Raw genomic sequence first — 17,705 nt, forward strand, 5'->3', positions numbered from 1 at the left:
CTGGATGCAGGGAAATCCAATTCACATAAGTGTGAACCCAGCCTAACACTTTATTTTTAGCTACCCCAAAAGGTGAGTCCACCTGATGAACAGGCCTATTTTATATTTTACTTGATAATCAGGTTAATTTCTTTATCGCTGACTCTGTAGATGACCTTTTGACCCTTGAACTCTTCTAGGTCTTCATGCATCTTATCTTCTATTGCCAAGCTTTATAACGCCCCTCCCTACCAAGACTCTATAATGTACAGTTTAATCTGCCATAAAACCAGAGTTAGACTTACCGGTAACTCTATTTCCAGTAGTCTTCCATGACAGCACACAAGAGATGCACCTCCTCTAACAGGAACAGGAAACACATCACCAATACACTTTAAAAAGGCAGTCCCCCTGCTGACCTGATCAGTTTGAAACAAGAATCAAAGGACAAAACCTTAAAGCATATACAAACAAATACAACCGTTAACATAAGAACCTGGCTGTCCCGGGAGACTCCAGGAAACAGTTACCAGTAAGTCTAACTCCGGTTTTTCCCAGTCGTCTTCCAGGACAGCCCATAAGAGGATTAGCAAGAACTTACTATATTAGGGAGGGTCATTAAAAGTCCAAAGACCTTAACCACCATTGAAATTACCATAATCAGATATGGTGGACCAAGTCATCTTAAATTCTCAATAGAGACTAGCCCCAACAGACACTACATGGAATGACTAGGTCAGAACTATAATGGAGATATAAAAAAACCATCATCCTAGAATATAAATATAAGGATCTGCTACAAGGGCACACGTCTAGTGACTTTCCCCCACCTACATTCTTGTATATGAATGTGACAAAGCCCCGTGCCTTGAGGCATATTATCCCTTTCAGGAACCACGTTAATCTCCACTGTGTAAGAACATGTTCTATACAACAGCTTTGTTATATGGAGACAGTGCTGATATCCCAAGCAATGCTTATATTCCAAGCTACTGTGCACCCACTGCCACCTAAAAAGACTAAAGCAGTAGGGGGTTGGCCGAAAATGCCATGACTATCGTACTTTCGGATTATGGGATGCCAAAAAATCCAGAACAAGCCTCCAAACGCACACCTCTTTCTGCTAATTGGAGCACATACACACCTAATTGCACATATTTATTCGCAACCACTACCACTTCACTTATTGCAATCATTGCTGAAGATGAGGATGTGCTGCTGCTGGCTGTGTTAGTCAGAGTATTATGCGAAGCGGCAGAGAAGGCACACAACCAAGTTGCTGCCCTTATGTTCCGCCTTTGCCAGCCGTGGCTTTTAGCACCACTTGCATAGTTGGAAAACATGCAGGACTCCGATGTCATGGTTGGAGCTGAATCGATGATCCCAGCACCACCAGGCAGAAGCGCCAACCATCCAGCCACTGTGCTGCCTGCACAAAATATGGTTATACCCCTGTACCAACATTTCTTGTAGCACAAGGAGACACTACATAAATGCAGCAATATAATCATATCGTCTATACAAAGCCATGGAAGAGGTATATCATTTTGATACAGGATAGACACCACCCAAAAATGCATAAGTACAACTCATGACCTGCACAATGGACTTAGGGTTGCAAATATAAATTTGTTGCAACACTCCACACTAAGTGAAGCTAAGACAAGACATTCCATAAAATTCCTTAAAACGTTGGAGAAACAGTTTCTACCCATGTGCAAGGAAGCTATGAAGAGGGAACCACACTGTGGTACAAGACATATCCCCAGTGCTCATAAGCAAAGCACATGTAAAAAGATGTAGTGTTAATGGTTCTAGCATTACACTAATGCTGCAGTGCAAGCAAAGGACATTCTCTATATGTTCTAATAGATGACATTCACTACAAGTCAGTCATGCAGAGGTCTAAAACAGTGATTTAGGATGGATAACACCAAAAGAGCACAAGAATCACAGTTGTTAAGCTGCGGTAGAGCAGCTCCACTTCCAGTTTGTGGCCCTCCCTTTTGGTCTAGTTACGGCGCCTCGAGCATTTACAAAGGTTCTAGCTCCGCCCCTGGCAAAACTAAGGGATTCGGGGCATAGCAGTAACAGCTTATCTAGACGATCTACTACTGGTAGAACAGTTCGTGGCACGCTTGAAGCACAATGTGCTCAGCACAGCAAGATACTTGGAGTACCTAGGCCTCAACCTGGAAAAATCACTATTACAGCCCCTAAGGCTGGAATATTTGGGCATGGTTATAGACATTCCAAAGCAGGGTATTCTTGCCCACAGCCAAAGCCATAAAGGATTTGGTCCGACTAGTTTAGGCCAGGAAAAATATCTTTCCATTCGTCTCTGTATGAGATTATTGGGGAAGATGATAGCCTCATTCGAGGCTGTTCCTTACGCCCAGTTCCACTCAAGGCCTTTGCAGAACAGCATTCTGTCTGCCTGGAGCAAACGAGTTCAAGCCTTGAATCTTCCAATGCGCCTGTGTTACCATCAGTGCGCCAGAGCCTCAATTGGTGGTTACTAGACAAGAATCTACAGAAGGGAAAGTCCTTTGTTCCAATTTTTTGGAAAGTCATAACTACAGATGCCAGCCTCTAAGGCTGGGGAGTAGTTCTGGAAGAAGCTTTGATCCAAGGAAAATGGTCCAGAACCGAAGGGTCTTTAGCCATAAACATTCTGGAACTTCGGGCAGTCCATCTAGAACTGAAAACCTGGACAGACAACAGTGCTTCTCAACTCCAGTCCTCAAGGCGCCCCAACAGGTCATGTTTTCAGGATTTCCTTCAGATAAACCACTGTGGTAATTACCAAGGCAGTGAAACTGATCAAATCACCTGTGCAAAATAATGGTAAGCCTGAAAACATGACCTGTTGGGGCGCCTTGAAGACTGGAGTTGAGAAGCACCGGGCTACAAAGGCTGTCCTGTCTGAGTTCAGTCCGACAATGCCACAGCAGTGGCCTATATCAATCACACAAGGGCGCACGCAGGGTTTGAGTGCCCAGAGGGAGGTGAATCGCATTCTCACTTGGCCAGAGAAACATGTTCCTTGTCTATCTGCAGTCTTTATTCCAGGGGTGGAAAATTGGAAAGCAGATTTTTTTATGCCGAAAGCAGCTGGACCCAGGAGAACGGTCGCTACACCCCGCCATATTTCAGGCAATATGCCAGAGATGGGGTACCCCGGATGTAGACCTACTAGCCTCCAGGTTCAAAAACAAACTGGACATCTTTGTATCAAGAACAAAAAGGACCCGCTAGCACAAGGTTCAGATGCCTTGATAGTTCAGTGGGATCAGTTTTCTCTGATCTATGCATTCCCTCCAGTTCCGCTTCTTGCTCAGTTACTTCGCAGGGTCAAGACAGAAGGGAAGCCAGTAAATCCTAATAGCCCCGGCATGGCCCAGGAGGTCCTGGTATGCAGAGATCCTGAGGATGGCAGTCGGAAGGCCATAGGTGCTCCCACTGCAACCAGACCTGCTCTCGCAAGGGCCAATATTCCATCCTTCCTTACAAAGTCTGAATTTGACGGTTTGGCTGCTGAGACCCATGTCCTGAAAAAACGTGGGCTCTCAGGTCCAGTCCTAACCACTCTGATTAATGCCAGGAAGCAGGCCTCCAGGCTCATCTATTATAGAATCTGGAAAGCATATCTCCTGGTGTGAGTCCAAAGGATGGCATCCTAGAAGATATGCTATTGATAGAATTCTGGCTTTTCTTCAATTAGGAGTAGAAATGAAGATGGCCTTGAGCACTATCAAGTGTCAGATCTCGGCTTTGTCGGTATTTTTTCAGAAACCGCTTGCCTCTCATTCCCTAGTCCGAGCCTTTATTTAGGGGGCACAGCGTTGAAATCCACCAGTCAGGCTGCCCGTGCGCCCATGGGATTTGAATTTGGTTCTGTCTGTTTTGCAAAAACAGCCCTTTGAACCATTATGCCATGCTTCTTTGTGTCTTTTGACCAAGAAGTTTTTTTTCTTGTTGCCATATCCTCTGCCAGGAGGGTATTGGAGTTAGCGGCTTTTTATGTAAAGAGCCATACTTAATTATTCACAAAGACAGGGTGGTGTTGCGTCCTCAACCGGCTTTCTTACCAAAGGTGGTATCAGGGTTCCACCTAAACCAAGATGTGGTCCTACAATCCTTTTTTCCAGATCCGCAGTGGAAATATTGTTACACTCTCTAGATGCTGTTAGAGCAGTCAAAATCTAGCTGGATGCGACTGCTCAGATGCGGAAGACTGACTTTGTTTGTACTGCCAGACGGTCCCAGAAAGGGCCAGGGAGCGTTGAAGTCCACTATAGCTAGATGGATTTGACATGTTATTGTTCAGGCCTATGGTTTGGAAAAGATGATTCCTCCTTTTCATGTTAAGGCGCACTCAACTAGAGTAGTAAGTGCTTTGTGGGCAGTGCATCACCGGGCCTCCATGGCTCAGATCAGCAAGGCTGCAACTTGGTCTTCGGTCCATATATTTACTAGATTTGGTGGATGTAAGAGGACATGAGGATACCGCTTTCGGGCGCAGTGTACTGCAGGCAGCAGTGTAGGTCCTCACGTCCAACGGCGGTCTTTTTTCTGATCTGTGTCTCCCTCCCCTCAATTTGGGCATTGCTCTGGGACATCCCATGATGTAATGAATAGAGCTCTGTGTCCCGTGATGTATGACATTTTTAAAAACAACTTACCTGTAAAATCCTTTTCTTGAGATTACATCACGGGACACAGAGCTCCTCGCCCCTCTTCGGGATTTATGAATATATATGCATCGGGATACTTATTGCTTTGCTATAAAACTGAGGTATTCCCCATAAAGGGGGGGGTTATATAGGGGAGGAACAATTAGGGTTACCAGTGTCCAACATCTGAAGGTGGCCATCTAATCCATGATGTAATGAATAGAGCTCTGTGTCCCATGATGTAATCTCAAGAAAAGGATTTTACAGGTAAGCCGTTTTTAAAAATGCCTATTTTTCAGCTGCCCCTGAACTCATCCAATGTTATCTTATATGTACATGTACATTTAATGTCGTTTTTAGGCAGTTGAGTTCAGAGGCCTTTTTTGGAAAGCAAAAAAAAAAAAAATATGAGTTCAGAGGCATTTCAAGCGCCAAATGCTTCTAAACGCGGTAACTTGCGTTTTGCCGCGTTTGTTTACAAGCGTTTTTCATTTTTGCCCATTTAAAAAAAAAAAAATACATTTTTTCAAACGCTTCTAAAACGCAAACTGACGTTTTAAACGCGGGTTACCATCTTAAATTAAATAGTTCAGGAGAGGTTGTAAAAACGTTACGTGTACATTAAGCCTTCCATCCCAAGGTTCTTACATAAGCAATTTATCCAATTTTATTTGGCAAACTGTCCTGAAAAGGGAGCTGACCGTTTGTCTTTGCAAACAGATATCAATTTATTTTAGAAAATATAATTGACCCAGGGGAATAATTCATTTTGCTTCAATGCACATTGGAGGACGCTCTGATCACTTTAATTTCTTATTACGCTCCAAATATAGGCCAACTACTGTTCTTTTGGACCTTGTTTCATTACTTATTTCTGGAAATTGGGGGAGTGGTCTTGATTAAAGGGGACTCTAGTGTACCATTGGATTCCGTCCTAGATAAACAATTTCCCTCTCACACTAGCCACTTTCCTAAGATAGGAACATAGGAGGGGGAATCCTCCACTGAAATGTGAAATCCACAGCTGTGAACACTATTTGGTAAAAAAAAAAAAAAAAAAAAAAAAAATTTAGAAGATTCTAGGGCAGCTGGTACATTGTTTTTCTTTGCATTTTTTTTACTTCCAACTGATTCATGCTGCTTGAACAAATTTCTGTGTACACTTATAAGCCAAGTTGATCCTACTGAGGATCTTTTGTCTCAGGAGGTCCTTCAGAAGCCCCTCTCCCCCTTGTATGTTGCTCGTTTGATCTTTTGTGGGAACAATGGCGGGCTGACATTCTAACCCTAAATCCTTAGTCACCACTCTGTCGCTGCTATTTAGTAGCCCCTGGTACATCAATATGTTTTGGGCCTGTCCTAAATCGTTTCCATTGTGGACATAGATTTTGATCTCAATGCTCATCTACAACTGAGCCTTCCAGTGTCTGAGTTGGCATTATTGGGTATACAGGACTATGCTCAGATCTCATCACACCAAGTTGTTGATATATTATCTCCTGTACTATGAAGAAAGAAATTCTGTGTAAATCAGAACTTTTAACCCTGCCATCCTGGGAGTGTTCGATTAATGCCGTTTTGCCATTGTATAATTGGCGTACAAAAAGAGGAATTGCCCTAAGTTTGAAAATGTTTTGCAGCCTTGGACAGCTAAGTAGGAATGCCTGTTCCTAGTCCTCTACCTTTTCCCATTCCCACTACTCACCATTTATTTGCCCCCCCCCCCCCACTTTTTTTTGTTTGGGGGGGATTAATCATTTACTTCTTTATAATACTTTATAATTTTGCACAGGACTGCTCCAAAAGATGGTCCCATTTAACAGTCCTTTCACTTGTACCATGGTGTACTTCTGCGGTTTTATGATCATGCCAGCCTGGTTGCCATTTAACAGCTGTACTCTTATGGTTTTAAAGTGGTTCTAAAGTCAGGTTTTTATCCTAATACATTCTATGCGTTAAAATAAAAAAAAAGTGTGCAGCAGCGCCCCTTAGCTCCCCATGAGCCCCATTTTGATCCATCGATGTTGCATTAGAGTCTTGGCTGTCTGTGACTCTCCCTTATTGGCCGAGACAGAAACGGGACACAATTGGCTCCCGCTGCTGTCAAAGTCAGTGAGCCAAAGAGGAGAGAGAGGGGCCGGACCGAGCTGTGGCTCAGCTTGGGTGCCCCCATAGCAAGCTGCTTGCTGTGGTGGCACTCGGCAGGAGAGAGGGGCCAGGAGCACCATTGAGGGACCTGAGAGTATCTTGGCTGCTCTGCAAAACTACTGCACAGAACATGTAAGTATAACATGTTAATTATAAACAAAAAAAAAACATTAGTATCACTTTAATAAAGACATCCTTGTTTGTAAAAATCATTAAATTTATCATTTATTCTTTACTACCCATTTAAAGGTCGTTGTGACGTTCATTTATGATTTACACATTGAGTACATACATATATGCCGTTTATAAAACCATATGTATATTTGTAAACAAATTTGCCAGTTATGTGTTAGGCCCCTTTAACACCAGCAGACTGATCGGACCACCCATTGTTCTCTATGGAGCAGCGAATGTCAGCGGAGACATGTGTCCGCTGGCATCCGATCCGGTCCGCTAAAAAACAGATGGATGGGAATCAGTTTGCCATCCGCTTGGAGGATCGGAGGACAGTCGGATGTAAACAGACAGGTAGTCAAATTTCCATCCGACCGCCCCATAGAAAACAGCAGGCTGTGTCCGTGAATTCACACCCGCCTGCTCAGCGGGGATCAGTGGAGAGATCCCCGCTGAGCAAGGAGATCCAATTGACAAATCCCACTCCGTCTGAAAGGGGCCTTATCCAGCACACACAGTGCAGGTCACGTGATTGCTCTTCACAGTCCTGCGTGTGAGCCTGTACAGAGCAGGGACACAAGTGAAGTAATGCTGCAAAGCATGCTTTGCTCGTTTCCATGGAAATTAAACAAATCATACCCAGCAGCATTATTTCACTTCCCCTTTACCCCCCCCCCCCCACTGAGTGCAGTACAGTGCCGTGCAATATCACTGTTATATGTATATAATAATTTTTAAACATTCACCAGTTCACTTCTCCCAATAAAATGTTGTCATTGAAAGCCAATGGAAAGATGCAGATGTATTTACTATGGGTGTTGCATACTAAAACCTTGTACAATAAGCTTACCTATTAATGTGATTTATCTCAGCAGGGTCAGAAATGGATGCAACCATAAAATCACCAGCCAAGCAAAGGTTATCATAGCTCTGATTCCCCAACTGAAATAAAAGAAATTCTGTGTTAATGATTCATAAAAAGCCTCAGACCAATTTCAGAGTTGACCACAAGGTTGCTATCACCTTTTTGTTGGCTTAAAGTCTCTACTTTACACCCACTGACCCTGGTTTCTCCATTATTTAGAGTTCGACCTCCCCAGTGCCAAGGTTCATCCACCCACTATTTCACTATGCAAGGAGCGTGCTTCAACAGCCAATAAGAACATTGTCACTGAACAGCTGAAATGTGTACGGGTCTATCTATACGGTGATGCCCCAGACCAAAGTCAAAGGTCATAGCAGGTACCTTTGTCGGGTCTGCTCTTCATTAGAACTTTTTAAAAGTAAAACAGTTGACAAGTTTCCAATAAAGGGTGATTTTAGGTTTACAAAATTACTTAGCACTCTCACCCTCAATTATATTATGTAATACCAGTATAAATTTCACATGCAGAAGCTCATCTCTGGTGTAGGTGTTCAAATTATACAAATACCGTGCAATGCAAACGCACAATATTAAAAATATACTTTTTTTTTTTTTACAAGTGTCACTGTATTTGCAACACCAACCAAATATTATAAAACTAGCAAACTGCTTAAATACAAATGCACGGCCACCCTGACATACAGCAAATATAAATTTGTCAATATGAAGCAGAAATAACAGTGACACAGGTAGAAAGTCTGATACTTTCGCAGATTTCATCTGAGCATTAGTTAATACCCTTTAACCGCTTCAGCCCCAGAAGATTTTTCCTCCTTCCTGACCAGAGCACTTTTTGCGATTCGGCACTGTTCCCGCTTTAACTGACAATTGCGCGGTCGTGCGACGTTGCACCCAAACAAAATTGACATCCTTTTTTTTCCCACAAATAGAGCTTTCTTTTGGTGGTATTTGATCACCTCTGCGGTTATTATTTTTTGCACTATAAACAAAAAAAGCACGACAATTTTGAAAGAAAATGCAATATTTTTTGCTATAATAAATATCCCCCAAAAATATATATTAAAAAACATTTTTTTCCCTCAGTTTAGGCCGATATGTATTCTATATATTTTAGGAAAAAATAATAAAATTCATGCCTCGTGTGTATATATATATATATATATATATATATATATATATATATATATATATATATATACACACACACACACACACACACATATTTATATATATACACATACACACATATATACACACACATACTCTCGCAATAAGCGTATATTGATTGGTTTGCGCAAAAGTTTTTGCGTCTACTAAAAAAAAGGGGATAGTTTTATGGCATTTTTATTAATTTTTTTTTTACTAGTAATGGCAGCGATCTGCGACATTATGGCGGACACGTACGTTGGACAATTTTGACACATTTTTGGGACCATTGGCATTTATACAGCGATCAGTGCTATAAAAATGCATTGATTACTGTAAAAAGGTCACTGGCAGGGAAGGGGTTAACTCTAGGGGGCAATCAAGGGGTGGGGTTCCCTAGTGTGTGTTCTAACTGAAGGGGGGAGGGGACTGTAGGGCTGATGACAGATTGCTGTTCATACTCTGTATGAACAGACAATCTATCTTTTCTCCCCCAAGAGAACCGGAAACTGTTTACACACACAGTTCCCGGTTCTCCGTATGTCAGTCGTGATCGCGGGAGCCCGGCGGTGATCATGACCGCTGGGCACTCGCATCGGCTCCGGGGCCAAGTGCGCGCCCCTTGTGGCCACAGGGCGAAGCAATGTAACATAACGCCGCTTTGCCCAGCCCTGCCATTCTGCGACAGTACAACTGCGGCAGCTGGTCGGCAAGTGGTTAAAGTGGTTGCAAACCCAAAAACCACACCAAACCCTGTAAGACCAAGGCAAAATGAGCTAGTATGCATCGCATAGTAGCTTATTATGAAATACCTAAGATTGAAGCTGTTGCAGCAGCCCTGCACACTGCGATGTTGCACAAGAGGCTTGACTGCCTGATTGGCTGAGACACAGCAGGGGCAAGATTGGCTCCGGGTGCTGTCAAAGTCAGTAAGCCAATGAGAAGAGAGGGGTTGGGGCCAGTATGCGGCTCCGTGTCTGAATGGACAAACAGAGCAGCGGTCAGGGTGCCCCCATAGCAATCTGTGTTATGGGGGCACTCAGGAGGGAGGGGCCAGGAGCACCAAAGAGACCCGAGAAGAGGATGAGGGCTGCTCTGCGCAAAAACACTGCACAGAGCAGGCAAGTATAACATGTTTGTTACTTTTAACGGCTTGCCGACCAGCCGCCGTCATACAGCGGCAGGTCGGCATGATCCCGCGAGCCGTCGTAGCTGTACGTCAGCTTCTTTAAGCGGGATAGCAGGCGTGCACCCGCTGCACTGCGGGGGTGCCGATGACCGCCGGCCACAAGAGGCAGAACAGGGACGTGTATGTAAAAACACAAATCCCTGTTCTGTGAGGAGAGGCAGATTGCGAGTTCCTAATAGCTAGGAACCATGATCTGTCATCACCTATAGTCAGTCCCCTCCCCCACAGTTAGAACACACGCTAGGGAACACAGTTAACCCCTTGATCGCCCCCCTAGTGTTAACTCCTTCCCTGCCAGTGACATTTACACAGTAATCAGTGCATTTTTATAGCACTGATCGCTGTACAATTGTCGATCGTCCCAAAAATGTGTCAAAAGTGTCCAATGTGTCCGCCATAAATGTCGCAGTCCTGATAAAAAAAAAAAAATATTATAAAAATGCCATAAATCTACCCCCTAATTTGTAGACGCTATAACTTTTGCGAAAACCAACCAAATATACTCTTATTGCAATTTTTATTACCAAAAATATGTAGAACAGGGATATGCAATTAGCAGACCACCAGCTGTTGCAAAACTACAAGTTCCATCATGCCTCTGGGTGTCATGCTTGTGGCTGTCAGAGTCTTGCTATGCCTCATGGGACTCGTAGTTCTGCAACAGCTGGAGGTCCGCTAATTGCATATCCCTGATGTAGAATATAGATCGGCCTAAACGGAGGAAAAAAATAGCTTTTTTTTAAAAAAAAAAAAAAAAAATGGGGATATTCTAGTAAAAATTACAAAATAGTGTTTTCAAAATTGTCGCTCTTTTTTGTTAATAGCGCAAAAGATAAAAAACCGCAGAGATGAACAAATACCACCAAAAGAAAGCTCTATTTGTGGGAAAAAAGGGCTTCAATTTTGTTTGGTTACAGCTTAGCACAACCGTGCAATTGCTAGTTAAAGCAACCAAGTGCCTTATCACAAAAAATGGCCTGGTCATTGAGCAGCCAAATCTTCCATGGGGCTGAAGTGGTTAAACAAAAAAAAGCCTGAGACCTTAGTAACACTTTAATTTCGATGAAAGGATATACGATACATGACTTCTGGGCATGACAGTTATACAATTACTAAATGCAAATTAAATACAGAAGACTAGGGTAACGACTCAACCCCAGGATCCTATAAGTAGTCAGGATGGCAAGACTCAATTGGAGTGCTCTGAGACAGGGATCTGCAATTAGCGGACCTCCGGCTGTTGCAAAACTACAAGTCCCATCATGCCTCTGCCTCTGGGTGTCATGCTTGTGGCTGTCAGAGTCTTGCTATGCCTCATGGGATTTGTAGTTCTGCAACAGCTGGAGGTCCGCTAACTGCATATCCCTGCTCTAAGATATAAAGCTATAAAAAAAAAAAAAAAAAAAAAAAAAAAAAGAAGGTTTTCATAGAGAGGTTACATGTCTTCCCAATCTGATGTACTACCAGCACTCTTTTGAGACTGCAAAAAAAACAAAAAAACAAAAACGCAAACACACTTAATACCCGAGTAGTGTGGGTGATGCTGCATCCACTGCAGGAGTGCCAGCAAAGGATGTAGCACCTGTAGTCACTGGAAGGAAGAGAGGAAATATTCCTGGTGCTGCACATCCATGGAGTCCTATGGTGGTATGAGAGACACACAATCTCAGCCTGGGCTCTCGCCAGGCCACGCCCAATACGTTTTACTCCACCCCCATGATTAAGCTCTGGGGCAGAGTGAAACAATGTGGGTGTGGCCTGGCGGGAGCCCAGGTGGAGATGGTCTCTCATACCACCATAGGAATCTGTGGATACCAGGGATCTTTCCTCTCTTCCTTCCATCAGTCATTATCACTTTCCAGTGAAAAAGTAGTAAAGACTTCCCCACTGTCAAGATTGGGATTGAGACCCACCATGTTAGGGAAGACTGTGCTTTGCTGGACAGGACCAGTCGGTAAGTCGAGAGAAGGAGCATGCTTGTTCCTGGTCAGAATGGGATGTATCTAAGATCAGACTCAAGTATTCCAGACAAAGAGAAGGCTATGGAAGTTGATGACTCAGCAAAAAGTGTGAAGCATCTGAATTGTCTTGTGGACATTTGCAGAAAGCTGGAAGGGAGACAAGGCTTTCAGGAGAAGGTCCTGTAGATTACCTATGACTTGGATGCTCTGAGAAGGGCAAGAAGGGGAGCAAGGACTTTTGTGAATGCTTTGGGAGCACAGGATAGGCCAAATGGCAGTGCAACAAACTGGAAGAGATTGTCTCCTACTGCAAAGCTTAAAAAGGTACTGATGAAATGGATGCATGGGAATACGCAGAAAGGCATCTTGAATGTCTACAGATAACAAGCGTTTTCTCAAAGAGGCAATACCTGACCTTGTGGATTCCATGCAAAATGTAGAAATGTGAAGGTATTTGAGGAGGTTTAAGGTCCAGGATAAGATGAATATCCCATTGGGCTTTAGTATCTTCAACAGTTTTGAAAAGAATCCTCTGAACCGGTCCTATATGGGTACTGGCACAACTACTGTTGGACATAAGATAGTTGGGCAATTCTGCAAATCTGACTGTCCTCGAGCAGATTCGGTTGATTTGAGAAATGAAAGCGCTAAGCGGATAAGGTTTTGAACTTTTTAGTTAACCTCTTTGAAAACGATTATATTTACAGGTGACTCTCAAAAAATTATAATACCGTGCAAAAGTTCATTTATTTTACTAATGCAACTTAAAAGGTGAAATATAGGAGATAGACTCATTACATGCAAAGCAAGATAGTTCAAGCCGTGATTTGTCATAATTGTGATGATTATGGCTTGCAGCTCATGAAAACCCCAAATCCACAATCTCAGAAAATTTGAACATTACATGCAATCAATACAAGGATTGTACATAGAATAATATCGGACCTCTGAAAAGTATAAGCATGCATATGTACTCAGTACTTGGTTTGGGCCCCTTTTGCAGTAATTACTGCCTCAATGTGCCATGGCATGGAAGCTATCAGCCTGTGGCACTGCTGAGGTGTTATGGAAGACCAGAATGCTTCAATAGCAGCCTTCAGCTCTTCTGCATTGTTCGGTCTCAGGTCTCTCATCTTTCTCTTGGCAATGCCCCATAGATTCTCTATGGGGTTCAAGTCAGGCGAGTTTGCTGGCCAATCAAGCACAGTAATCCCACGGTCATTGAACCAGATTTTGGTGCTTTTGGCAGTGTGGGCAGGTGCCAAGTCCTGCTGGAAAATTAAGTCAGCATCCCCATAGAGCTCGTCTGCGGAAGGAAGCATGAAGTGCTCCAAAATCTCCTGGTAGACGGCTGCTTTGACCCTGGACTTAATGAAGCACAGTAGACCAACACCAGCAGATGACATGGCTCCCCACATCAACAGGCTGTGGAAACTTCACACTGGACTTCAAGCAACTTGCAGTGTGTGCTTCTCCATTCTTCCTCCATACTCTGGGTCCTTGGTTTCCGAATGAAATGCAAAATTTACTCTCATCAGAAAAAAGGACTTTTGACCACTGAGCAACAGACCAGGTCTGTTTTTCTTTAGCCCAGGTAAGACACTTCTTACGTTGTTTGTTGTTCAGGAGTGGCAAGACAAGAGGAATATGACATTTGAAGCCCATGTCTAGGATCCGTCTGTACGTGGTTGCTCTTGATGCACTGACTCCAGCCTCAGTCCACTCCTTGTGAAAATCCCTAACACTTTTGAATGGCCTTTTCCTGACAATACTCTCCAGGCTGCGGTCATCCTTGCTGCTTGTGCACCTTTTTCTTCCACACTTTTCCTTTCCACATAACTTTCTATTAATGTGCTTTGATACAGCACTTTGGGAACATCCAACTTCTTTTGCAATTACCTTTTGAGGCTTTCCCTCCTTATGGAGGGTGTCATGATGGTTTTCTGCACAACTATCAGGTCAGCAGTCTTTCCCATGATTGTGATTCCTACTGAACCAGACTGAGTGACCATTTAAAGGCTCATGAACCCTTTGCAGGTGTTATGGCTTAATTAGCTGATTAGAGTGGGACACTGAGCCTAGACTATTGCACCTTTTCACAATATTCAAATTTTCTGAGATTGTGGATTTGTGGTTTTCATGAGCTGTAAGCCATAATCATCACAATTATGACATATCACGGCTTGAACTATCTTGCTTTGCATGCAATGAGTCTATTTCATATTAGTTTCACATTTTAAGTTGCATTAGTGAAATAAATGAACTTTTACACGATATTCTAATTGTTGGAGTATCACCTGTACATTCCAGACCTGTAAATATAATCGGTTTCAAAGAGGTTAAATAAAAAGTTCAAAACCTTATCCGCTTAGTGCTTTCATTTCTCAAATCAACCGAATCTGCTCGAGGACAGTCAGATTTGCAGAATTCCCTAACTATCTTATGTCCAAGAGTAGTTGTGCCAGTACCCATATAGGACCGGTTCAGAGGATTCTATTCAAACCTGTTGACTGTACTGAAGCCAAACTTTTGCACGATATTCTAATTTTTAGAGCATCACCTGTATATGACCCAGAGACAGGCAAACTGTTACAGATGTCCCACTGATATTTGCTTTAAGATAATGAGGTTATTCCCAATTTGGTTATTCCCCCAATGGGCTGTGATCATCCTGTCAGTTGGTTGCTAGGACAGCGGGCATCCAACAACCAATGCACTGTGTTTCTCCAGATCAGATGGTTGTTAGGACTGCCGGGCATCCTAGAAAGCCAATGACTTGCTTGGCACAGCATGACGACAGAACTTCCTCAGCCCATACCTCCCAGCTCCTGCCCTTCTGCCACACTGACTACAACTGTAAACAAGAGTAAAGATGGATAGCTAATGGGGAACCCCTTGGTGTGAGGGTGGACCACTGATGGGGACCCCCCCGATATAAAGGCAAATCACTGAAAGGCTTGCTGTAACAGTCTATCAGCCAAATCAAAGTGAATACATTACCTGCAATTCTGTTATTCCATCATCTTTGCATCCTTAAAAAAAAAAAAAAAAAAAAAAGTTAATAGACTGCAATCAAGCTAAAAGTGCTTCTTCACCCTAGAAACAAAAAAATAAAATGATAAAGTCTTTGTTTTTTGTTAAAAATAAACATGTTATACTCACCTGCACCTGTGCAGTAGTTTTGCACAGAGCAGCCCAGATCCTCCTCTTCTCGGTCCCTCTTTAGCACTCCTGGCCCCACCCTCCTGTTGAGCCCGCGCACCAAGCAGCTTGCTATGGGGGCACCCGAGCCGAGCTGCAGCTCCGTGCTTATTCAGACACGGAGCCGCAGACCAGCCCCTCTCTCTCCTCATTGGCTCACTGAAAGCAGCAGCAGCCAATGGCGCTTCACTGCTGTCTCAGCAAATGAGTAAAGTCCCAGACAGCAGAGTCTCACATACAACATCGCTGGATCGAGATGGGGCTCAGGTAAGTTTTAGGTGGGCTTAGAGGGCTGCTGCACATTAATGCATTAAGATAAAAGGCCTTCTACCTTTACCACTAAGTCAAAAAGGTACAAATATTATAGTTGCTGACTTTTAATAGGCCAATTACCTGTACAAGGATCCAGTGCGGTCCTCGCTCCAGCTAGCTCTTTGGCCGTCTTTGGGTCCAGGCACTGGCTTGTTTAGTTTGGGAAGCCGGATGCAACTCCTTGTGGCTTTACAGCCAGCTTCTCATTGTGCATTCATGAACTGCGCTGCGCTTTGTTAATGGTCTTGCAGGTTTCTGGGACCTGTGACATGTCCCAGAAGGTTGAGGGGGGGGGGGGGGGGGGGGGGATGGGATGAACCCAACTGCAACTGGTTTGAGGCAGACCAGCAGAATTTCCCCTTATGGGTGAGATTTAAGCTGGGTGTTAAATTTTGGAGAGGTTAAAAAAATGACTGCCCAGTAAAATACTGCAAGCTGGGCAAACTGATATATATAATATATATACACACATATATCTATATATATATCTATATACACACACACACACACACACACACACACCAATATCATTAGTTTAATACATCAAGGTAAAACTGCACTGGCGATAATAGAACAAAGCTGCTAAAAATCTTCAGTGTAGCTCCAGTCTAATGAGTTATCTGCCATCAAGTGGTGAAACTTTTGGGCCATTTTGGTGCGTTAGACCTCGATCACATACACAATGATATACCAGTGGAGGGCCATGTTTATCTGCATGGGGGTGCACAGGTACTCCATGCATCCCCAATGTGGTTAACTGATGTAGCAGCTGCATGGACAAAACCAATCGTGCATGCACGCAGCCACGAAAGCGTACAGAATGAAACCCTCAAAACGCAGACACAACACACTGCGTGCATTACACGGCGGTTCCAGCTCGACCCCATTTACTTGCATTCATCGGGAGTGACACCCGCCAAACCTGACATGCCATTTAATCTTTGCCTTGGCTACAAAGCAATGCATAGTGGCCTAATTTCCTTTAACCACTTGAAGACCAACAAGCCTTTTCTGGCACTTTGTTTACAAGTTTAAATCAGTATTTTTTGCTAGAAAATTACTTATAAACCCCAAATTTTTTGCAGACACCCTACGGAATAAAATGGTGATCGTTGCTATTTTTGTCACACAGTATTTGTGTAGCGGTTTTTCAAACAGAAGTTTTTTGGGAAAAAATGACACTTTAAGATGAAAGAAAAGAAAAAAACCCACAATATATATCCCTTTTTTTTTTTGTAAAATATGGATGATGTTACGCCAAGTAGATACCAAACATGTCACGCTTTATACATTGCGCATGTTCGTGGAATGGCAACAAACTACAATACTAAATCTCCATAGGCGACACTTTAAACGCCTTTGCAGGTTACCTGTTTGCAGCAATACCTCACGTGTGGTGTGAACTCCGTTTACATATGTATGCTTTTGCTTCTGCGTGCAAGCACGGAGGGATGGGGCGCTTACATTTATTCTTACTATCTTACTCTCTCTAGTCTTTTATCACCTCTGTGACCAGCTGGCCGCACAGTCTCAGGTGCGCCGGTGGAAACAGTAAGCCAGAGAAACACCAGCCGCTTTTGAAAGTGTTCCTACGGCTCATGAGCTTCAGAAAAACCTGGTATACCACTTGAAAACCGCAACATGTATATACATATTGCCGTTGGCAAGTGGTTAAAGGATAAGTTCACCTGCCCCCCAGCTGCCTGATAAGGTGGCCATGTTAGAACACCAACTGGTCACTTACATAGGAAAATGCAATAGGTAGCTTTCAATGCAACATACCATCTTTTGTGCAAATAGTCATGATTTCATTTGCATATTTCTTCATAACATCCATTCTATAAAAGATAAAAAAATAAATACAGTTAAGTGAATGATGCCCATAACTATATTCTGAAAAAGAATGTCAAACATGTATTAAAAAGATAAAAAAATGTAATACACACAATTTCCCCCCCCCCCTCCACACTTTTCGATCCCTACAGAGCAGGCGTCACAAAACGACAGACTGAGTGACCATCCTGTCTGGACCG

The 17,705-nt window shown here is 43.2% G+C and overlaps 1 protein-coding gene across 3 annotated transcripts in view; it reads right to left on the reverse strand.

Annotated features, from left to right (window-relative positions):
* Positions 1-17,705, reverse strand: part of SCAF11 (SR-related CTD associated factor 11) — a 176,702-nt gene that overhangs the window by 113,415 nt on the left and 45,582 nt on the right. For all 3 annotated transcript variants that reach the window (XM_073619959.1, XM_073619957.1, XM_073619958.1), the window contains 3 exons: positions 17,455-17,510; positions 15,160-15,191; positions 7,828-7,919 (listed from right to left, as the gene is read on the reverse strand). In XM_073619959.1, coding sequence (XP_073476060.1) covers positions 7,828-7,919; positions 15,160-15,191; positions 17,455-17,510 — 180 coding nt within the window. The remainder of the gene's footprint in view (positions 1-7,827; positions 7,920-15,159; positions 15,192-17,454; positions 17,511-17,705) is intronic.

Source organism: Aquarana catesbeiana, linkage group LG03 (assembly GCF_042186555.1).
Source record: "Aquarana catesbeiana isolate 2022-GZ linkage group LG03, ASM4218655v1, whole genome shotgun sequence".
NCBI lineage: Eukaryota > Metazoa > Chordata > Amphibia > Anura > Ranidae > Aquarana > Aquarana catesbeiana.